This window comes from Spermophilus citellus (genome assembly GCF_964194105.1).
Source record: "Spermophilus citellus genome assembly, chromosome: 10".
Lineage (NCBI taxonomy): Eukaryota > Metazoa > Chordata > Mammalia > Rodentia > Sciuridae > Spermophilus > Spermophilus citellus.
Window position 1 is genome coordinate 49,212,341 of NC_138197.1, and position 25,644 is coordinate 49,237,984.

General features: G+C 33.2%; 1 protein-coding gene across 1 annotated transcript in view; it reads right to left on the reverse strand.

Annotated features, from left to right (window-relative positions):
- Positions 1-5,897, reverse strand: part of SOX5 (SRY-box transcription factor 5) — a 393,350-nt gene extending 387,453 nt beyond the window's left edge. Inside the window, exon 1 of the mRNA XM_081311948.1 lies at positions 5,755-5,897. Coding sequence (XP_081168074.1) covers positions 5,755-5,792 — 38 coding nt within the window. The 5' untranslated portion in view covers positions 5,793-5,897. The remainder of the gene's footprint in view (positions 1-5,754) is intronic.
- Between the last annotated feature and the right edge of the window lie 19,747 nt (positions 5,898-25,644).

A 25,644-nucleotide genomic window follows, 5' to 3' on the forward strand; every position in this document is an offset into this window, starting at 1 on the left:
ACATCTACAAGCTTTTGTTTTTAATTTTCCTTCTGTCATGTTTTATGAGCAAAATGTCCTTAATCTAGCTTGTAATAGATTAATTACTTTCAAGCTGGGTGACAAAAGGGCATAATGACCGGAAAATGATACAAAAGAAACAGAAAACGCATGTTAACAAGTTTATCAACAAACCTGGGTAATTCTCATGAAGTACAGATTAAGGTTCAGTGGTTCCAAACTGGCAGCATTCAAATTGGGTTCATATTTGGGTTTTTTGTTTTGTTTGTTTTTTTAAACCACCTGTCCTAAAACGACATTGTTTATGCTAATTATCTTTGTTTATGCCACAATTCTGTTTGTTTACTACATTCTTTTAAAATACCATATCCCTATAAACAGTTCTCACCAGAATTCTTCTAAATCTTGTTTCGGTCTGGTCCTTCTCGGCAGCCCAATGAGCAGAATGCAGCTCTACAATGAAGGCGCAAGAGCTGGGAACAACTTTGTCTCTCACTCCTCAGGCTGGCAAAGGCAGGGAGTACTGCTGAGGTTTTACTCTCAGGCTCCAAGGGAAAAGGATACTGAATGTAGAGAAATGTAACACCCCCCTATTGGACAAGCAGAACCATACGCCACAGTATCTCCAGAGGAGATGTATGAACTCTCAACTAGTAAGTAAAGAGAAGAATAGCTAACACCAAAGGAAAGGGATGATAACATCCAAGCTGCAAAAGAAGACATAGAAGTCCAAAAGGATAAAAAGGTCTTCTCTGGAACCATCATCAGTTCCTGATGAACATGAATGTACATGAAGCATCCTCTGAAAGTATATCCAAATAAATACACGATGTTCACTTGAGCAACACAAGATCTGTCTTTATATATTTTTTGCTACTCTAGCAATACCCCTTGATCATGTTCATCTACCCAGCATTTGAATTTTACATGTCAGAGAAATGATGATGAAAAGGAAGGTAGGAAAGAATGAAGGAAGGAAGGAAAAACTTTGCAAGCTTTTAGTCCACTTCTTGTTCAACATTCTTTTTTTTTTTTCCTTCAGGAAGAAGACACTTCATAATTGTGAAATCTCTGAACATCCTTTTATCTAACTGCCATCACCTGAATCAGAGACCTGGCATACTGAAACTGTATGTGACTTAGTACAAGAGACAAACTTAGATTGATTTATTTCCCATGCTATTGGTTAACCTCATTGAAATTACAAATGAGTAACAAATTATGAAAGAAAACAAAACCCATCAGTTATACTTATTTAACTAATCTATAAAGAGGGTGGCATTCAGACTACATAATGCACATCTGCATTATACAATATACTCATTAGGTGGCTGAAGAATTGATAGTGGAAGGAACAGACAATAAAAATCAGACTTCACCCATGAATGTAATTTTGCTTTCTAAATGCACTATGAATGAAATCCATATGAAATAGCTTTCAACTCTATGGAGGAGTAATGTTCCTAAGAATCAGAACAGTTCTTATTTTCTGACTCTCTCGTCTCTGATGCATATACAGATTTTAGATAAAAGCTCCTCAAGAACAGGTAAACAGTTCAACATATGCTTACCGTACTTAAGAAACATCAGAATGCACCAAGAAGTAAAGTAATCATAATATTCACGCATTTCTTTTTCTATCAAACCTGCTAAACACTGAGCAACACACAATGCAACCTGTCATTTAACCCTTAATTGTTCTTGATAATCAGTCAGGTTCCCTGCCAAGTCCTCAGGACAGTGCTCCAGTGTGTGTGTGTGACACAAGTGTGGTTTATGAACTACTTCATAGAAGCTGCATTCCAAGCCAAGGTCTTAGCCAAGCTTGCAAATTATTGAGATGGTAATTAAAATCTATAATAAGTTATAGGCACTTTTTCCTCTAAAAGGCAGTAGTAAAATGATCAAAGACAAATATCAGAACATCCTCAAAATATATTATCAAACTCTCAGGTTTACAATTGCCATTAGGTGACAATTTGGACATATAACTTTCCTTTGATTCACACCTAGAGGTCATCTGCAAAGCTGAATTACTCATCACTCATGAGCACAATGGTTTAAGAGAATGTTTCTAATTAAGCAGCATAAATGTCTGGGTAATAAATATTTTATTGATATGGTCAAACTTTAGGTAATTAAAATATCAATAATGTCAAAGATATCCTTGCAGCCAATCAGTAGTAGTTTTTAGTGCAATTTTGCAAATTAGTTTTTTATAGAACCTAGGGTGCATTTCTTTCTTCAGAAAACCACTTAAAAGTTTTCTAATAAGAAAAAAATTATTTTAGTTGGTATGACCACAAATAAATATGATGGTAGTATGAAGTATATAAGTTAATTTTTATTGGAGAAGGTTTTACTCCTCAATATCTAGAACATAGGTTGCCTATTATCTGTACCCGTTTTGAGAGAAGCAAACAAATAGAAGATACTGTAAGGTTAATTTGCTTCAGCTTATTACCTTCAATCCCAACTTTTTTCCCTTTTAGACATTATCAGACTGTCTTCACAAGTAATCATTTTACTTGCTTTTTAATTAAGTCTCTAAGATGAAGCAATTAGAAAGTGTAACAAGTAGATCAGTCATAAACCTAAAATTATAATCAATTAGGAAAGCAGATACAATGCTATTGATACACTAACAAAAATGGCTATTTTTCATTCATTAGTTCAAACTATTATTGAAATTTAAGGCAAATAGTTTAAATATTTTCATTCTACAAATGTCAAGAAATAGGTACATTTCAAAGGAAAAGCCTTAAGTCACAATTTTTCATTATTTTCTTTCAGTTAAATGTGTAAATTCATTGAGTTCTTTAGGAGATTTTTAATTCAAATATTCCATGCAATGATGCTGTTACTAACATTTAGACCATGTTGCCATTTATTTTTCTCTAAATAACAAGGTGTAAAAGACTTTTTTTTTTGCAAATAATTCTTCAGAACATACTTTGCCTATTCATCTGCCACTTGAGAATTGTGTTTTCATAATCAATTATGACAGGGATGATTGAAAATAAAAGTGCAATATTTCAAGTTTTCTACTTTTCAGAATCTACTGTTACATGGGCTCTACCTCCTGAATAGTTTTTAACAGACAATGAAACTCTTACTACTTCTTAACCATTTAACCACTGTTTATTAGTGAGAGAGTATTAACCATGTTTATTTCTACAGCTAAAAATACAGATGTATAGAAATCTAAATCTGATTTTTGATCTTTACAATTAAGTTTTGAATATTTCTTGAAGTTTCAAATAGTCCACAGGTTGGAAAGAATAACAGACGATGGAGAATACCAATGAAATAAGGAATAAACGATCATGTAAAACTTCTACAATACCTGAGCCCCAACTAACTTACTTAAGTCCTCTACACCAGTTCTATTTCATAAAGAAATTTAGAAGTCTTCTTTTCAGATTCCTAAGTTTGAATGAAAACTCATCTATGGCAGGTGAGCAAATAGAATAAAAATTAACAGACAGTAGAAATAACCTATGTATTCAATGAAAGTTGCAAACAGATGAAAAGGAAAAAAAAACACCACAATTCTATGTGATAGTGTAATTGCATCATATGAACCTCTTTTGAAAAAATAAATATTCAATATTGTGTCTGCATGATATACTCTGTGAGTGACTGTAGATACACTCACCGTACAAATTCAGTGTAAACAAATAGTAATGGTTTACTGAGGTTTTTTGTATGTATTACCAATTACAACCACAGGGGAAATTATTAAGAAATTTTACATTGTATGACATTTGTCAAAATTATTTTAGCTACTAATATTTCCAAATATGATATTCATACTAATAATCCTATTGATTATCACTTGCTTATTTAATTATCCAGTTATAAAAGCATGCCTCTGGGTGACAAAAAAGAGAGAGAGAGAGACAGAGAGAGAGAGAGAAAGAAATTAATTCTCACCAGGAGGAAAATATTAAGAGATTTGAACATCAGAATACGAAAGGGAAAAGTTTAGTTTAAAAAGAGATAATTGAAAAAATACAAATAAAGTTCACAGCAGGAAGCTTGCTTATGTGGAGAAATAAGCTAAAGCCTGTTAATATGTAACTACCTTTTTATAAGAACAATCTGTTAACAGGCTTACAAATCAGATTCAGACTTTTATTTTCAAAAAGTATAATTAGAATTAAGGAAAATTATCATTTAAGTGCTACTCTGTGCATGCTAGAAAACTTACTGTGTTAAATTAACAAATTGCTACATTAGTCAATAGTATGTTCCAATGTGAACAACTTCACTATCTACATAGGAAATAAGGCTATATTTGTAAATAAAGGCTAACTAAAGAGTTAATGTAGAGAACTTTGAAAAAATAATACTAAACTGTTAAGAAAGCTCAATTATTCACTGAACTTATTAAGTAAGGATGCACCTTTTAATTAAAAATAAAGAGGAAATGAGAGAAAGACTGTATTAAAGTATGCATGTTGGCTATTTTACTTTTTTCTCTGATCTGATACTGGCTTCTCGAATATGTGGCCATGTCCAAGGGTTATTTTATTCTGAATACTCTTTTTCCCTTCCACTGCTTCACTTCTAGAATGTTTTAATCTTTGTCCTTTCTTTTTTCGTCTTTTCATATCAAATTCAGTCGTTTGAGCGATGAACAGCTTGACTTAGCATATTTTTAACCAGCTGGTCTAGCACCTAGCTTGCATTGCATAGTCAGATACAACAAATGTTTATACAGAAGGTAGCTTTCATGAAAATGAAAAAAAGCCTGGGTATCATGCATCCTGGCTTTTTTTAGCTTTTTTTTTTAATTCACCATACAGAATACAAAGTTTGAATTCTTTTTAATGGCAAACAAAATTCTATTTATAGTTCAAAAAATGAACTTATGCTGGGATAAGAACTCAAATTTAAAAATTGCAGTGTGTACTTATAGGAACATGAAGAGGACTAAAATTCTTTCAAAGCCCTGCTTCACTTGCAACACCATCAAATGGAAGGATATTGCACATATTTCTCTAAATAGGAACAACTTAATTACAAATACACTGATTATCATCATAGCCAAAGGGAAAAAAAAGGTAGTAACCAAATTGACTTGAGACAGCTAGCACAAAAAGTGGCTACTAAAACTCAGAAAGGGAGCAGCCCCAATCCCCCCCTTTTTTACACACCCCCCTTGACACTCAAGTGTAATCTACTAATATATACTGGGATATTAAATTTTCTTTGGAAAAAAAAATCTCTGCTCTCTTATATCAACAAAAGGTCATGTGCTCTACTGAGCAGCTTCCAAAGTTTTACGGAAGGATCAAATAGGAACTTATAAGCCTCCGTTTTAACCACCACTAAAACCTTCTGTCACCCCAGAAATTACAGGAGACAGGGATGCTGGAAAACCGTAACACTCTGCACAAAAGCATTTTTAAAATGTGTAGAAAGGGACAGAAAAATATCAATGAATGTAAAAAGTAGAGAGTTGAATGAGGAAGAGAGAAGCGTGAGTGGGGGAGAAAGATGCTTAATGTTCATTTAATTTCCTGTTATAGGACGCAACCTAAAAACATTAGCAGAAATCTCTCGGAGACTTTGGAGATCAGTTCAGTTTGGTCCCCGCAACCACAACAAAAATCTGCTATCAAGATTTCAGGAGCCTTAGCTAAAGCATATTTTGGGGGAGTATCTTCCAATTGATTCAGAGACTACTGTAAAATGGGAGAGTTGCACTTCAATATATTAGGGGGGGAAAAAAAAAACTGTACTCACCTTTCAAACTCCTGAGGTAAATCAGGGTCAGTAAGCATGCTGGAAAAGCACAATTTCCCTTTGTCACAGCAGCCACCTATGATCGTCTCCAACTGAACCTGTCAAGTGAGTCCAAACCTTCTAAACCAATTGATTCTCTCTCTTCCTCTCTCTCTCTCTCTCTCTCTCTCTCTCTCTCTCTCTCTCTCTCTCTGTAGCTCTCTCTCCCCCCTTCCCCCCTTCCCCTCCCCTCCTCTCTCTCTCTCTCTCTCTCTCTCACTCTCTCTCTCTCTCTCTCTCTCCTAGGACTCCTTGACCAGTCTCTTAAAGGGGTAGTGCACTTCCAGCAGCGGGGTCTGGCTGCTCCCCCCTCAGCTGAGCCGCACGCTCTGGCTGCAAGGCACTAGACAACCTCAGGGTGCCTGTCCTTTCCTTTTAATTCTCTCTTCTAGACATTCCCAATGTGAGAAGTCAACTCATTTAACACGTCTCCCATACTCTCTCTCCTCCAAATAATAAAAGTCTCTCTCCCTCCCTCTCTCTCTCTCTCTCTCTCTCTCTCTCTCTCTCTCTCTCTCTCTCTCATACATACACACATATACACACACACACAAAGTATGATTTTGTGATTTCGTAAAATGCACTGGCTGATTAAGAAGTCTGTATAATAACGGAACCCAAAACAAATTGCACTTATTAACTAATTAAGCAAAAGATTAGATATTTAATAATAGCATTTTTACACAAAGAATTATTATTCCTTCTCACCCCTTTCTAGGCTCTCTCCGAGCACACACGGAAACAAGCACGAATACACGCGCGCTCACACACACACACACACACACACACACTTACTCACACACAACAATCAGGCATTGTTCTGAGGGAAGAAAAGCAACTTTGACAGATTGAAATATAGCAGAGGCCCCTTCAAGGAAACCTGTAAACAACTTGTCACTCACTCTGTCGGTCTCACTGTTAGCTCGTGCTTTCCACAAAGTGGTGCGAATGTCCTGGCAACCCAACCAAAGTTTCTTCAGCTCCAAACTCCATAAAACACGATGTGCGATGTGGAGGGGAATAGGTATCCACATGCCAAAATAATACACACAGGCGAGCAAAAAAAATCCAAACCAAACCAAAAAACACAAATGGAAAGATAGTACTGACCAACTCTCCTGTGGGGGACGGATGAGGAGGTCAGGGGTAGGAAGTGCTCCCCTGGCTGTGGGTCTCTTTAATTTCCTCTGCCCAGGCAGCCACAGATAACAAGGTGGACAAACTGTGGCTTTACAGATCCTAAGCTGGCTGGCAAGGCACAGCCTCCATAGCAGTTCCAATTATCTAGATAAAAATCTGGCAGGCGAGGAAGGTAATCAGGTAATGTACCTTTGACATGAAATGACAGAGGCACATACACACAGAGAGAGACACTTACACAGACACGCATGCAGAGATGGTGGCTGCCCCGCACCGCAGCATCTGGTCAGGGAGTAAGCACACACTCACCAACATGAGATAGTGTGCATTCTTCACACACACACACACACATACACACACACACACACACTCAGTCACTCACACACGCTCTCCACTCCTACTGGGAGGGTTCATTCTGCACAAAAGGCTACATTACAGAGCCCGCCCCAATAAGGGAAAGAGAGGAAAAAAAAGCCTTCCATTGTTGAGAGGGCAGGTCAGTTGATTAGATTTTCTGTGGAGAATTCCACGAGGAAATTCCCTTCAAAGCCGAAGTGATTAACTGGGGGCTATTCTGGAAATGGAGCAGACAATAGCTCAATAGTCTGCACAGCCAATGTCCAGGCTGGCACTGAACTCACTTAAAAAAAAAAAAAATAAAAGCCAGACTCCCTGTTCTTTTCCACACATCCCCCCCACCCCCTCCACTCCTTCCAACTTCCCCTCCCAATTCCTTTTATTTTGCAGCTGGACAACATTAAGGGCCTTTAAAACCACAAGGGTTGACCCCACAGCAGTTTGATTAGGTCCCACTTTTTTTTTTTTCCCCTCTGGCGACAGGCAGACAGTAAGTTTACTTTTTGAGACATACACAATGACACACCGTACACACATTCAGAACAGAGAAATCAATTATTAACTTTCTCATACTAATAAATGTATTCTTCCTTCAAAGCTTATAAATTTTTGGACAAAGTTGATGATAACTTAGTAATGAGGTTCATCACTCACAAGATGGCCTAAAATTATATATGTGTACACTACGAAATCAATGTGGAGTGAGATTTCAGCATGTCACTATGGAGTTAAGACACTAACAAAACACAGAATTATGACCCACCCTGAAAAAGCTGTGAACAAGGGATGTGGCAAAAATGACTTGATGCTGACATGATTTTAATTTTCAGCAGTTAGGGAAGAGGGGGAGGGATATTACTCACTATTTTTTCTTGTAGTTAGCATCAATTTTTTTTTTTGTTACGGCAACAACTTATTTTTACATAGAAAAATAAGAAAATGGTTGAACCTGTTTTAAATATCTATTTTTTTTTAGCCCTTAAAGGACAAGTAATCTAATGCACTGTATTTGATAATATAAAGAAAAATTATATTGTTCCTCTATTGTTAATCTTGGTTATGGGAACTGGCGTATAGTAGCTACAGAGCTAAATGCAGTTTAAAATTATTTATTTTTTTCTAATTAGGGAATCTTGTTTCATCTTGTAGCAATAGAAAAAAAATGAAAGAAGAGGAAGGGTAAGTTACAAGGAGCCATAGGGGCTGGAGTCAGGAAGAGGAGGAGGCAGGGAGGAGAGGAGAAGGAAGAGCACAAGGAGGAGACTTAGTGGCAGCATAAAGATAGAAACAAAGATAATGGCCATAAGGCAGGATGCTGAGATCCGTATGGTCCCAGCTGCTGTGTTGCTACAGCTACTACCTCTGGTTATTTCTCTGAAACTCTTAATTCAGAAGGTCACCAGAGCAGGTAAGAAAAGGTATAAGTATTTGAGACCAAAGATAATATAAAGGAAAGATGCCCATCTCATAATCTTTTTTCTCTTTGTTTTAAATATATATATATATATATATATGTGTGTGTGTGTGTGTGTGTTTGTGTGTGTGTGTATATGTATGTATTAAATACATACATATATACACACATATATAATCTTTGAAATATATATGCTCAATATGTGTATATATAAATATAAACATCAAATAAACACAAAGAATATATAGGAAAATGTGAAATGATTTGAAAGTTAGTTTTAGATCTCAGCATTTTCTATAAACATTCCTACAGCCATACAAAAACAAATTATTTCATGTACAATCATCTAGATAAAGAGTTAAGATAGACTAAGAACTAGACAGAAAATTCATCCAATGTAATATGACAATACTAGTAATGATAATTTGAAATAAAGTAACCCAAAACTCATAAGGAACTTGGTGCACATAAATTAGCTCATGGATCTCACATAGTATAGGTTAGGGGTAGATGTGCACAACCCTAACTTACACTGAGTTCAAACATAGGCAAAAGAAATTTAAAGCCACATGACTGTTTAGTAGCTCATTTGTTGAAGCCAGATCTCACCATCACCTGTTTTATTTGTGACAGTATAATACAGAAGAAACTCATCCTGCAGAATGTAGAGTTGGAAAAATCCCAAGATAGTACTCTCTTTTTTTACATGACCTATAAAGACTTTCAGGTAACTTATTAAAAATTAAATTTCATAAAATATTGTGGTCACTAAGTTAAAACCACATTTAATAATTGAATGAAATACACATTTAAATATATGCCTCTCTGGAAAGCAAGTTTTCTTTCATTTGAAGAATACAAATCAAATTAGCATTTCTGTCAGATTAGAATGTCAGCAAAAGGAAAGATAGTTCTAAAATATTTTGGTTAAAAACTGACCCTGGTTATTTTATGAAATGTTCTAATTAATCTAACATTTAATTTTAGATTATTGTGACTTATAAATTATCTTTTGATTTTATATTAAATATTAAAATGTTTAAATAGTTCATGTCTATCACTTAATGTGTGTTAAATAAATCTTTAATTCTTTATCAGTTATCTGAAAAACTTAAGATTTTCAACTGATTACATATCTCTTATTCTTTACATCAGCACTAACATCACAGGGTGATGTATGCTATACTATCCTAAGTAGGATTATAGAAAATTTCATAATATATGTGAATTGAGACATTCTTTAGCATTGTATTAAATGCTTACCAATTTGTTAAGGGCTATGTACTTAAGACTCATTCTAGAAAATTTTGCAATGTGTGTCATTATTATTAACTAATAAAGTAAAATTTCCAGTTAATTGTTTAGTGTCCAAGACTTCCAATGTAAATATTTTAGGTGAAGTTAAAACCAAAATAAATATAAAAATGAACAGTAGGAGGGATGAAAACTTACCTGAACAACACTTAAGATGGTATGAGATATATATATGATCTACAACTACAAATATATGATAACAAACACATCTTCAGAGGCGACAAAGCATGGAATACAATAGAAACTCCATGACAGAGTTTTATATTTAATGAGTCTCTTTGCTACTGCTACAGCAGTAATATAGAAAATGGAATGAACCTGGAAAAGTGTGCTTTTAGAACTCATGTTGTTTCCATTACAAATGTAAAAACAAGAGTCACATAGGCAAAGGAAATATTATATATGCTAGAGAACACTGCTGGGGAATTCTCAGAGAGAAAACAGGAAATTTTAAGATCATAAATAAATGATTTCTAAATTTAACCTTAACCCCTTTTAAAGTATCATTTTAAACAAGCATTTCTAATATGTCTTTCCTCATTTTAAAAGGACATATTTTATTCCCGTGGTTTAGGACAGAATTGTTAAATATCTACTACTTTAATAATTGAAATTAATTGAATTATAGTCATAGGTACAGATTACACTTTACTATTTGATTATATTCCTACCATCCAGCTAGTTTTCATACTTTATGAAAATTGGAAGGCTATTTTTGAGAAATAAAACTTTTACTACTACAATCATGATGAATTTAAGGCATATTTATGTCAGACAATACTATAATTATATTGATAAGCTGACATAAGAGGCATTAAAAATGTCTTTTTTTTCCTGGATGTTTTACTTTGGTTTTAAAGTTCACCCAAAAAGGTGGGGAGTAGAGAGAAAGAAAGAAAGAGAGAGAGAGAGAGAGAGAGAGAGAGAGAGAGAGAGAGAGAGAGAGAGAGAGAGAGAGAGAGAGAAAAAAAAGGGAAAAAGAAACTTCTAGCTGAAGTACATCTTTCATCTGTGAACCATTCACAACATACTCAAGGAGCTCATCATTTACCCACTAACGTATCATACATATGTAGCCAAAAACAGTGAGTTGGAGAAGACAAGTCTTGTAATATTGGAGTGCTTCAGAAAAACACATAAGAAATTCAATAGTCTATCTTCTTTTTTAATGACCTAACATTCAATCCTCTGTAACACATGCTTGCCAGAGAATTGATAAAAAAAAGCCGACAAATTCAAAGTTTTTCTACTTTCATGCTATTTCTGTATTGTTTTTTTTTTGTTTTGTTTTAAACACGACAAGAAACTGCCTTCATATTACATATCTGAAGAAAGTATTCTTCATGAACACTTTTACCTTGGAAACTCCAATCTTATCCTTCTCTCTAAGAGATGATGTTGTTTCCAGCAATTGTTTCCACTGTTTGATCTTATTACCTTCTTCTACAGAATAACTTTAAATTATATAAAAATTGAGAGTCTTTGTTTTTTGAGGGGACTTTTTTCACCTATAAGAAACACTTAAATTATAGTATTTCACTTGGCAGTCAAAATAACTATTTGAGATTTGTAGCCATTTTATCCCAATTACAAACAGGGAGACCCCAAAACTAATAAGTACAGAGATGGAGAATACCAAAGTTATGCCATCTCTCCTAAAAGATATTAAAAGGTGACACATGTTAATGTCTCAGAAATACAACATAATATATGAAAATTCTAATAAGTATGTTTAATGTTAACCAAATGTCCAAACTTTAAACAAAGTTCCGTTGACCAATGACTTTACCATTCTTGCAAATGTCTTGATATAAAAGATGGCTATTTATACAACAGTTAAAAATAGTATTTTCATCTTGTATGGTGATAATAAATACCAGGGTTAGTATTATCCTTCTTCTACTTTGGTTTTCCTATTAAGAATAATTTATAAGGATTGTTCTTCCTATTACATTTCTAATTTCTGGAATTCCAGGAAAAATACAGGGGCTAATTTTCTAGTTCCTATGCAACTATTCTGCAATGGAATTTCTGTCTTACAAAATCACATATTTCAGGTGAAAGTTGTTAATTAGGAAAATAAGAACAACTGAATTTATGCTTGCTTTAGATTTTTACTCAATATGCAATCATTTCTCCTTGTGACAGGGTGATGGGTAATGGTTGTTATTTGATGAGGATGAAAAGAACATGAACAAATCAGAAGGCTTCTAAGAGAGAAGAATTCATATAAACCATGAGAATAGAAGCTAGTTACACAGAACCTTATTTATTTATTTGTTTGTTTGTTTGCTTATTCACATTTCGGCACTAGGGATTCAACCCAGGGGCATTGTAATACTGAGTCACTCTAGACCTTTTTTAAAAGTTTTTTTTTTTTGTTTTTGTTTGTTTGTTTGTTTGTTTGTTTTAATTTTGAGACAGGATCTTGCTAAATTGCTTAGGGCCTTGCTGAGTTGCTGAGGCTGGCTTTGAACTTGTGACCCTCAGGCTTTAGCCTCCAGAACCACTGGGATTACAGGCTTACACCACTGGGGACCATACCTTTAAAAAGTGCTGATGTACACCAAACTTCCTACATAGTAATTTTCAACCTAGAAAGAAACTCAAGAAGCACATTTCGCTGATATTTTACCTAGAAGTAGCCACAAAGTAAGCTATGATGCTATTTAATTGCTAGAAATTGGTGTAGTTCTTACTTATTAGATAATGTCTGCAAAATACCTTGAATAATGTGTACACATTATTCAGAAACGTTTTTCCACCATAAATATGCATAATATTTCTTTATGTCAACTAATCTGTACAGAAATGGAAGCTAATACTGATTAAAAAAGGAAAGCATTTGAAGAATTATATTCAATAATTATGTTCAATTTTTAGTTGATTACACTTATCTGTTCTCTATATTCTCCTTTGATTGTAAACAAAATGAACAACAGATAAAGTTCACTCACAGTCATGAGAATGTTACCCATTGACAATGTTGGGTTTACGTAGACCTGGAATAGTACTGGGAAATAGATGGCTATGCAGAGAGTTCAGAGGACTATGTTCCAAGAGAGCCCTGTTCTTGCCTCGCTAATGACCTGGTCCTGCCCAATTCTAATAATTTAGGGATATGATTTCCAAGGTCTCTCTCAACTCTAAACTCTCCTGTAATTTCCTCTTTTGGAAATCATTTTTTTAATTTCCAAAATAAAATTTCTTATCCCTCTCAGTTTCATCCAATGTATTTATTTTGTCTTTTAAGACTGTTCAGAGCAGTTGATCATTTATTTTGACCCTCTAGCATATGGCATAACTCTAAAATCACATATCAATAAAAGAGTCAGGAAAATACAATTTTAACTAACTAAAGATAGCTAGTTCAATTTAGCTAAAAATGACCAGGAAAATTTAATTGGTCACAAAAAATGATGCTTTTTTCAAAAGAACTAATTTCATGACTTAACAGTATATTTGTGATTCTGAAAAAATTTGTGCTTAAATTTTCAAGTTCATTATTTTAATTTTCTATGAAAAGTATAATTATATTTATTATATTATCTTATTGGGAGAATACTTAAATGCAGTTTCTTACTATATTGAATACTTTACATCACTGATTGAACAGCTATTGGCATGTGGGGGAAAATAAATACAAAGGATTCTGCCTTTATCCAAAAATTCAAAACATCAAATGAAAAATTAACAGGCAAGCTAACAGGTTGTAATGTGAGAAATTCTCAAATGTAAACTGTGTTCAAGAAAACCTAGTTTTTAGAAGAATTCTATGGACCCTCTGAAAATCTACTACCAAATACACAGCTAACTTTTTTTTATTTTTCATGTTACTGTTAACAAAAATGAATTACTGCAGAACTTGGAAAATAATTCAGACTATATACAAGATGAAAAAAGAAAGAAAAGAGACATTACCAAGCAAATGCATTAATTTAATTACTCAACAGGCATTTATAGAACCATTATAACTGTTTTCAAAACCAACCATAAATACATTAAAATTTTAATTTTTAAACTGCCTACTTTCAAAAATAGGGGAAAAAAGGTAAATTAATATTAGTAAATTGCCCTGAAGTTAAGGAACTATGTAGGTGTCAAATGGCATATTTCTCTTAAAAAAGAAAAAAACTAAACACTAATAGATTTTAAAGAAATCATGGATCTGAAATCAGAAATACTCATTTCTAAAGCTTTCATAAAGCCTAGTGATAGACTAAAAGACTAAGCATTTGTAAGATAGGTCGACATTCTAATGATCTTATGAAAACAAAATCATATATTAAATGTCATGAATGTTCTTCCTTTATTGAGAAACCAACTTCTCATTTATCCAGTCTTAAAAGCTGGGCAATTACTCTTGATGCTAACAAACAAATAACTTAGAGAATATTGTTCTTACACTGAGTGTATACTCTGAAAAATTTTATGCATACTCTGAGAAACAAAAAGTTATTGATATACTTAAAGTTTTACTAAGCATCTTTCCTGGGCAGAGCAAAAGTAACTTTTAACCTAGACTTATGACCTAGTGTAGGTATAGACATTTTTGCCAATTTCATAAACAACAACAAAGTCATCACTAACTAAATAAACTAAAACTCAACAATTTTCACAGAGACTAATTTTTCTAGTTTTTTTCAACAAATTTAAAGGAAAGTATGGGAGGGGGGGACCTGGTTTCTGATTCCATAGCTAACATGAAGCAGAATGGAAATTTGAACCCAGGTCTTTTGATAACAAACCTAGTGACTATTCCACTATGTAAGAGAACTACTCTCAAAGTCTATCTACAGTATAAGAGAGATTGATAAAAGTATGCAATGTGAAACAAAATTCTGTTGAGAGTTAAAGTTTCAAAAAAATGATTTCAAAATGAGATGACCAGTTTCTGAACTTTTAAGAACTTAGAATTAGCTTTTATGTACTTAATAAATCATGTATTAGAGAATAAATTCAAAAAAAAACCCAGAAGTACAATGAGAATTTAGAACTACAGTAGGAAACAAAGGTAGTATGTATAAATCAATAGTTTTCATATAGAAGTCAAAGTTCTTAAGTCTTAACGGGGGAAAGAGCCAATTAGCATTAGTGACAAAAAGAATAAATTCACTCATACACAAAACCTATCTGAAGAAATCTTTAAAATACAGAAAGACATACCAAGTTCCTGGATAGATACCATCACATCAGTATAATAAAAATGTGAATTATTCCTAATATATACATATAATAACTTAAAAATTAAAATATCAGCATATGTTTAAAGTATTAGAAAAACTGATTCAAAAAAATGAATAAGATAATCAGAAAAACTCTGAATAAAAGAAAAAGAATGGTCAATTTAATAGAAAGTAGAACATAACATAGAGTCTCATTGATTAAAACAATGTAGCATCAAATAAATTGAAAAACCAATGGAAAAGAAAAGGAGGTGGGTGAATGATATAGGTGGCATTCAACTAATGCTTTTGGAATGCCTCATGACCAATAGGAATAGGAATAGGAATTCCAAATGGAACAAAGATCTAAATGTAGAAAACAAAATCATACATTTTCAGAAAGGAACATGAATAAACAAATATAATTTGGAGAAATTCTTACTAGCAATGGATCGAAATTCAGAAACCATAAAGCAAAAAATAAACCCAGAATTATAAGTGCCACAAACTTCTGAACAAAAACAAAATCACCAAAAAACTCAAAAGAAATGCAACAACTACAATATCCAAGGAAAGAGCTATTTTCCGTTATAAGTAAAGAGCTCTTTGAAATCAATGAAAAAAACAAAACAAAACATCAACCCCATAGCAAAAGAGGCAAATAATACAAATTGTACAAAGCAAAGGAAAGGCTTGGTACGCAAATAAAGAACCTCATCATCTTTCATTATAATAAAAATGCAATTGTCTACTACAAGGTGATAATAATATATTAGTCTATCAGAGTGGCAAAAAAATAAAATCTTTGATGAACATTTTATTAGAAAACATCACTCATTCGTAAATAATTAGTTCTGCCCCTTAAAATGTTTTCCTGCCAATGAAGTTTGCCTCCTACCTTACTGACTTTGTCCTAGACGAGTTATTTTCTTTGGTCAATGCAATATGGAACTTTCTAAACGCATATTTGATTTCACTAGTTGCTTTTTTTGTTTTGTTTTGTTTTTGCCCTCCACCATGAAAACAGCATTCCCCAGGTAGAGGCTACTTCATCAGCCTAGGTCCCAGAATGAGCAAACACTTGGAGCCAAATGGAACCTAGCCCACTCCAATCAAGCCAACATGCAACTGACCCACAGCCAACCCAGAAACCTCATGTAACATATGCATGAAAAAAAATTATAATCCACAAGAGAGAGCAGGGTTGTTTGTTAACACAGCAAAAGCTTACAAACACGTACAGTCTGTTTGTGACTTATGGAAGAGGCACTCTCATATATTACTAGAAGAAATGTATATTGATACAAGCCTTATGGACAGCAATTTGGAAATAGCCAACAAAATTACAAATGCAATTTCATTTCTGGTAATTTATGTCAGAAATATGCTTTCACATGTGCAGAATTTTATATATTCAAAGTGAATCACTATACAACAGCCTGTAATATCAAAGGATTGGTAACCACCCAAAGGTCCAATAATTAAAATAAAACAACTCCATGGAATACTATGCAGCTGTACACTTATAAATTTATTTTTAAAAGTTAAATATAAATTAGTCAAATAATCCAACAGAGATATAATTAGACTAAGTAGGCCTTAGTGGTTGTCTATCAACTTTATACAGAATTTCTCAAATTCAGACAGCAAACCTAGACAGATATGCTTTCAGAGGCCTGTGAGTAATTACATATTCTTTTTATCATTAAAATTAATTTAACTGCTAGAAAGTCCAAAATTTCCACTCATGATGATATACCTCAATTTAAATATTTGCATAAAATACATTTCAGAAATAAATGTTTAACTGAAATTTATAGACCCAGTAAATACATTCTTGAGTGTGTGTGTGTGTGTGTGTGTGTGTATATATATATATATATATATATATATATATATAAATTTTAGGATATAAGTCAAATTGGAGGAATAATTGGTATTTGTAAACTGAAATTCTTCAATACATGTTCTGGCCTGATTTGCTTACACAGCCTTATCTCTCCTACATATCATGAACTTCCTGTACAATGCACTGGTAGAGTTGTGGCACAAGGCTTATATCTGCTTCCATCCATGATTATATATGAACTATACATTACTCCTGGGATATCTTACATGCCCTCTTCCCCCAATTTGATCAGCCTAATTTCTACCCATTCTCAAATATTTGTAATGTATTAGTCCCTACTGGATTCCTATCATTCTTATTCCATAATACCTAGTAGATCATAAACTCACATCACTTGACTCTATGCTCTATAAAGATGGATGCTTGTCTTTCATTGTATTTTTAAGACAATTTAAGGCATTGAAATACCAAGGCATTCTCTAACTGAAGAAAAAGTCAGAGGACACTGGGTCTCTAAGCTCCAATATTATTAGCTAATTTTATAATATCTTCCCACCTTCAATGTTACATCTAAGTTAAATATTACTTCCTCAATGAAGCACACTCTAGATGGGGATTAAGATGAAAAAATAATGTGAGTTGGAGTGCCAAACTGCAGAGGCAATAGTGCTATTATTAACAGAAATTTGGAAGTTAGAACATTTGGATGGGTAGAGTGATGAGCTGTGTGGAATCTGACATAATGATACACCTCTTAGAGGTTGCTAAATTAGTGATTCACATGTTACATTGAAGTGTGTAAAATATAGAAAAAGTAGATTTTGATTTTATAAGTATAAAAGGCTATGTGACAAGGTGAATAAATAATACACTGGAAAGGATAAAGTTTCAGGAAAGTATAAACATCAAGAGTTAAAGAATAAAAAGGCCTACTTAAAAAGCCATTGATTTTGGCAAGTATTCACTGGTGAGAGATAACTCTTAAAAGACCAGGAGAACAGTGTTCATCTCAGGCAAAATGGAGCCATAAATTCTACAGCCCTCTCTGACCACACTCAGTCAACACACACATACACACTTGCAAAAGTTCCATTGCTTTGCATAAGAAAGAATTTAGAAAGGACAAGGGGTTTCCAATTAGGAATTACATCAGAAAAATAAAAGTTATCAACAGAAGGCATACTCCAGGAAAATATATATTAAAGGAAAAAAATGCTGAAATTAAAAACAAAATCTGACATTTTTGAGAAAAAAATAATGGACTAGCTTTTGCTTTCGTAACATAATGGACCTCTTCATTAATTTCATAATGGCAATAATCCCTGTCAAATACAACTGCCATCCCATTTTTCCATGGGGCCAGATGCTATTTTGGCAATTAGGCAGTCACTGCCATTTTGATTGCATTTAAACTGATCAAGTATGCAATTGCCCATTGTTGTCCTTTTCTTCTAATAGGAATGATTTGAATCTTATTTTTTGATCTAAAAATATTCCATTTATATCTCTTTGTTGATAGATTTTCCTGTTGCTTTATTTCAATGTGCTGTAGAAATCATTACTGACATTATGCCAAGGGCTGAACCTCATAAGCAACCTGAGCATTTTGATTCACTCAAAATGAAACCCACAATTCACTAAAAGAAAATATAATGATTCTGTCCAAGTAAACTGTTAAATTAAATGGAGAGAATCTAATGATTTTCCTTTATCATTCTGATATTCTAGAAGCAAGGCAAAGGAACAATAAGTACTAACACATATGTAAAAGATGCCCATTCTTTTATGGTTTAAGGAAAGCAAGCACATTCTTTCATAAGGAAACTGCACTATTTTATAAAAGGCAGTATAATGGATGCACTTATGTATATATACACACATAAAAAAACTTCTAAAACATATTTAAATAAAGTCTTAACTCAATCAAACCAAAAGAATGCTATTTTACTCAAAGGTTGCCTGAGTGCAAAACTAGTCATGAAAACTTCAAATGAGATAGCAGTCAAATTCTATCATTTCAAAACAATATGTTTATCTTATTTCTATTTTTCTATAATTCCTATCAAATACATATAATTATGCTTTTCTGTCACATGTATGCTGTTCTGGCTGCACAACTATAATGTAAAAAAATTAAAGGTAGATGTGAAATATCCTCAAAAGAGAAAATTTCAGAATCAGAGAGAACTAGACTGGTTAATTTAATAATCTGAATTTAGAGAACTTTTAGGGATATGTTCAATAGGATTACAACAACTGTTTTATCCTAAATCTCTTATTTATGCAGGCATGAATGAATACAAAAAGTTGAAAAACTCTAAATTTTACTCAGTGGATAGTTTTTGCATTTGAGATGAAAAGTATTTTAAATAAGCACTCTGAAAATAAAACCAGGCTGCTCGTGAACTACTTATAACAGGTAATAAAAATTTAAGAAGTTGTCTTTGAGCTTTTTAGCCTCAGAATACTTCCTGAAAACCAACACAAAACAAACAAAAAATTTAAACCAGACATATTAAAGAATAGGAGTGAGTTTGTGTGTGTGGGGGGAGGGGGGGCGGTTGTAGCATAGTTGAGATAAATTATTATTCTACCAAATCTCTCTCTTCATAGCATAGTCTAAAAAACATCACACTGACATAATTCTAAATGGCTGCAGAAATGAATCAAGTTATGCTATGAGAGATAAATATTATTATTTTAAAGAATTTTAAGTAGATACTCATAAATATAACATATACCATAAAATGCCTTAATTATCACAAGTTTGCCTTTTTCCCTGTTATTATTTTTTCACTGTCTCAATATACTAAATGACTATAAATGTCACCATATTTCATATTTCCCATAATTCACATGTATTTCTCAGAAGAGACATTTAATATATATCCTTTATTCACTTTGCATCCATTCCCTGGGCATAAAAAAATATATATATTTAGATCACTATTGTATGCTTTACTGAAAGAAGCATAGTGGTCATCCTGTTATCATAGGGGTACCAATATAGAATGTCCACATTATACAACATGTTCAAATTTCCCTCAAAGCCAACCTTGAAAAGGGGACTAACATAATATATACCTAGAGAAGACAGTGGATGCTTAGTATAAACTCCAGAACAACAATGCATGCTTCCCTAAGTGTTCGCTATGTGCTTTATTTATTTATTTATTTATCTTAAAGATGGGTGTTTTTTTTAAAGAGAGAGAGAAAGAGAGAGAGAGAGAGAATTTTTTCAGTATTTATTATTATTATTTTTTTTTAGTTATCGGCAGACAGAACATCTTTGTTGGTATGTGGTGCTGAGGATCGAACCCGGGCCGCACGCATGCCAGGCCAGCGCGCTACCACTTGAGCCACATCCCCAGCCCTTCGCTATGTGCTTTATTACTGCTATTTATGAAGGTAATAGACCAGGTAATTCAGTACAATTACTTGCCCATGTGTTTTGCAAGCACTTAAAGTACATCAAATATAGCAAAAAAGGCTTTGACTATTTTAAACAAAAATATATTTGTGTCTAAATTAGTAAACATATACAAGTATGGGTATATCTTTAAAATTAAAAGCATATTTCCACTAACTGTGACTCACCTTAAGAGTCTTGATAGCGACACATAACAGAAAGTCAACAGGTTGAGCTGGCTTTAGCAAAAATCTAAACCTGAAGAAGCAGTCACTAGAGGCACAGGCCTCCACTGAGGCCAGGGTGAGAGCCAGATTGACGCTCCTTGGACTTCCAGCAGCCCCTGGGGCAAGGCAGGAAGGGAATGCGCTGGGTGTGCAAAGCTGTGCATGTTAACATTCACAACCATGAATGAGCCCTGCGCTCTTTGCCAGCTACTGCATGCATAGTAGATGGATTATCCTGATGGTGGCACTGCCTGTCAACTGGACTTCTTGTGGAGCCTATGAAACTGTCCACACTCAGTACCCAGAGCTGGGGGTTGGGGCTGGGCCATCTTGGACAACCTGAATACCAAGCCTAATCTTGTGTCTGAGTGTACGCAGACCTGCACCGCCATGTTGAAGGCAAATGCTTACCTGTCAATCAGCTAGTCCTTTGGTTTTACTTGATGTGGAAAGAGCATGTTAGGCTACTGTCATATTCTGCCTCCACCACATGAGTCTTTGCAGTTAGATGGTGATGAGGAAACCAGGCACAGAAACCAGTGGTAAAATATTCAGTACTGGACAACTTTCTCATCTGTAGATGGGATGAGAGTTCACAATCCCCTTGTGGTGCTCTCTTAGAATAATAAATGCAACTACTCTGCAGATATGCAGACCTAGGTGGTAGAACTCCTAGAATTGACTTTGTAGCACCTTGAGTCCAGATCACAGTTCTATTCAGCTGTAGAAATATCTGTGTGGTCTGTCACTTGATGCAGTTAATGTCATTATTTATTTAAGATTTCAAAGAAGCAACATAAATGACCTTCACAGAGACATATTCAGGCCTGCAAAGTTGAGAGGTAGGCGTGTGAGGGAAGATGAGATAGAAGTTCAATACTTAAAGAAAAAAAAAAGTTAATCTGCACCACCATCACCACCATCACTGCTACATTTCTTGAGGAAAATCCAGTAACAAAAAAAGCCAGAGTGAACTCATCAAGAGGTTTGTTTGCATAAATGGTCAGTATTGTTTTATTTATTTATTTTCTTTTTTTCCCCAGAAAGGGTGAAGAAACAAGTTTGTTTCTGTTTAGGCAGAAATGAAAAGGCAGGAGATGTGGGGCCAGGAGATTATTATTTTTACCATAAACTGTAATTAATATGTTTTATATTGGTATGAAAATTAATACATAAAAATCAAATTGATTTAAATAAAACATTTCATCTGGTCAGAAGTGAGATTAAAGAAACGTAATGAAGAAAAATATATTGAACTACCCAGTACAGTTAAAGTACAGTTAAGTTTTATTAATTTAATTAGCAAATGGGCCAATTTCTGAGCATTAACACTTCATATACAATAACAGCCAAGCCCAACTTTATATATATATATATTTAAATATTTACAATATGCCTACTGGGTACAGTTGTTCTTCAATATACAATGGAATTATGTCCCTATAAAGCCATCTAAAATTAAAAATGTCATAAATCAAAATACCTTTAATACACCTAGCTTACTGTCTTGCTGTTCAGCCCCACAGTTCACTGCAGAATATCATTTTTTTAAGCCTGTGACCACATGGCTGACTGGGAGCTGTGTTTTGCCCCTGTTGCTCAACATCCTGCAAGACAGGTATGGCATAGCACTAGCATGAGAAAAGATCAAAATTCAAAGTATGGTTTCTGTACTTTCATATTGCTTTTTACACCATTGTAAAGTTGAAAAAATCATAAGTTGAACCATCATAACTTGGAGACCATCTATACATAGTTAACTACAATAGATATGTATCAAGTTATATGCAGAAATCTCAGAAGCAATGTAATATAGTGAATAGACACAAATGTTTCTTCTATAAAGTCAGGGAACCCAGGTTCAAGTTATAGTTCTGACCTAGAATGTTTCTGATCCTCAGTTGCCTTTCTAAATTGGGGGTGATAAAAATATCTTATCATAAACTTCCCAAAGATAATACACATATTTAATATTATAACATAAACAAAAAATGCTTGTGGGCTATAAAATGTAACATAAGTGTTAGGAATTATTGCACCCAATAAAGTATTGTTTGTAAACTTAGAAAAGTAACTTTACAGAATAAAACAAGCTACACAAATTCCTTTATAAAATGACCTCTTTCAATACTACCATTCTTCATATCAGTGATTACATTTTCCTCTTGAGTGAATCATGCTGAAAAGAGCAATAAGATGCTTCCTAGCAGCTGTATGTTTAACCCATAGTCAATTATTTTCAGATTGTTTATGCTGCATACAATGCATAACATGAGAAAAGAAACAAAAACATTAAGCATCTGAAATGAGCTTTTAAATGTTAAGATTATTTAAGCATTTCGTTTGTTATACAATTTATATGATGTATAGCAGAAGCATACACACACTGTAAGGGAATGAATTTGAAAAGTCGACACTAGGTGGGTCCATAGTGATGAACTGAACATTTTAAGTTGTAATGTGAGAAATATATGTGTTTAAAATAGATGCATTCCAGCATAAGAAGTCAATTGTAACTGAGAAAAATGAAAAGTTCAATTGATATTTTTTGAAAGGCATATTGAATATACATAAAAAGAAAATATAATAAGTAACTATGAAAAAATATTTTAAACTATTTCTTAATCTAGTGACTTAGTATCCTGCAAATAAGTTTCTTTTTGTAAAATCAAACATACAATATGCAACATGTAGTAAAAAGTAAGAAGACAGATGCAAAGTCTATACATTATCTAGACCCTATTAGCATATAACATTTGTTGTGAAAAAATTAATCATAGTAACACTGTATTTTCCACTACTACTTTGCCAGTATGGTTTATCCTATCACCTAGCAGAGGAATGCAAAAATAATCACTCCCTGTCTCCACATAAAAGAGAACCTAACAAACTTTCTGTTGACTCATTTTTCTTATTTTGAAGCAGTTTTATTGAGATTTAAATTGCAGATCTACCACTGACCCATTTAAAGTAAAATCATACAATTTAGTTTATAAATAAATCTTCTTTGGTATATGACGTGGTTTATTTTTAAAATTTTTGGTTATATCATAAGATTTGTTATTTCAAATGTTCAATTAAGTGGCATTAATTATTTTCACAATGCTGTGCAGCCATTATCACTACATATTTCCAAAACATTTTCATTACCCCCAGAGACTTCTGTAACCAGTAAACAACTTCCCATTCCTCTTCCCCCAGCCTATGGTAATTTCTAATCTACCTCTTTTCTCTCTATATATGTCTGTACACACATTTCACATTAAGTGCACTCATACATTGTTTGTCCTTTGGTGTCTGGTATTTTTCACCTAACATGAAGTTTTCAAGGTTCATCTGTATTGTAGCATGTATCATTTCTTTTTATGACAGAATAATATTGTGTTGTATGAATATACAGCATAGTGTTTATCCATTCATCTGTTGATGGACATTTGGGTTGTTTCCAGCATTTGGCTATTGTGAATACTGCTACAATGAACACTGGTGTACAAGCATCTGTTTAGGTCCTTGTTTTCTGTTATTCTGAGTATATAATTGGGAGTGAAACTGCTGGGTTATATGTCAACTCTACATTTAACTTTTTAAGGAACCACCACAATCTTAGATAGCATTCTGACCAGCAATTTATACGTGCTCTAATTTTTTCATATCCTTTCCAATACTTGATATTTCCCATTATTCCTACTAATATTTTTAAATCCAACCTTGTAGGTGTATCAACTGACTTATTTTTGTTCAACAAATACGGATTTATCCATGGAGATATCAACTGGAACTTCTACTGTCCCTTCCCCTAAAGTGGATTTACCCTTAAAATATATCATTTAAACATGTAAACTAGATCTTGAATTTACAGAAGGCAGTAACTTGCAGATAACTTTTTTATATTTCCCCAAGTCTAGAACTTAACTGTAAATAACGTAATTTGCTACTTGAAAAAATAATCAAGTGCTTATTGAATAATTGTTGTATTTTATGAATAAAAACTATAATCTCTGTTCATTTCTTTACTCTTCTCAAGTATTTTACCAACTAACAGGTTTGGGAAGGGGAAAAGCTCAACAGATTGAGAGCTGCCATGTACTAACTATTGTTGAAACACTTTACACAGGTATATTACATATTTCTCCAATAGATTAAATGAATATTTATTATTCCCATTTTATTAATGAAAAAATTGAAACTCTAAAAAAGTTATAACATGAGCAGAATTAGAATAAGTTAATGCTTCTCAAAAATTTAATGCTGTGTTTCTTTCTTGCATTGAGTAAATATGTATTAGGCATTCAAACAAGTCTCATATAGCATCCTAAAAAATAAGAGATAACAATTATACTGCTTTGATTAAAAAAATGGGGAAAAGCCAAAATACCAAAAAGGAGACCTTAACCTCTAAGGCTGAATGAAGGACTGCAGTTCAAAATAAAAAAGACTAGTGATAGCAGTGTTACCTCAAGCTTATAATGTCAATCAAGTATTTCTACTTATGAGTCAGAAACTGTTAGGGTGAATCAGATTACAAAACTAAAAACCAAAGTCACTAAAAATATCCTGGAGAAATCCATAAATTTTCTTCTTTTAGTTCTTTTTGTGGTTTTTAAATAAAGATATTTTTAAATTGAAAATAGTTATGTAAATATGGGCTATAGTATATGTTTTGACCTATGTATACATTGTAGAAAGATTAAATCAAGCTAACTAAGAGATATATCACCTCATCAAAATTTTTGGCAATGAGAGTGTTAAAAAATCTATTAGAAATTTTGAAATACATATTATTTTTAAATGTAATCACCAAAGTATTCATTTCTTTAATTAAATTTTTTAATTTATATTTGACAGTGGAATGCATTACACTTCTTGCTACGTATATAGAGCAAAATTTTTCATATCTCTGATTATATACAAAGTGTATTCACACCAATTTGTGTCTTAATACATGTACTTTGGATAATAATGTCCATCACAGTACT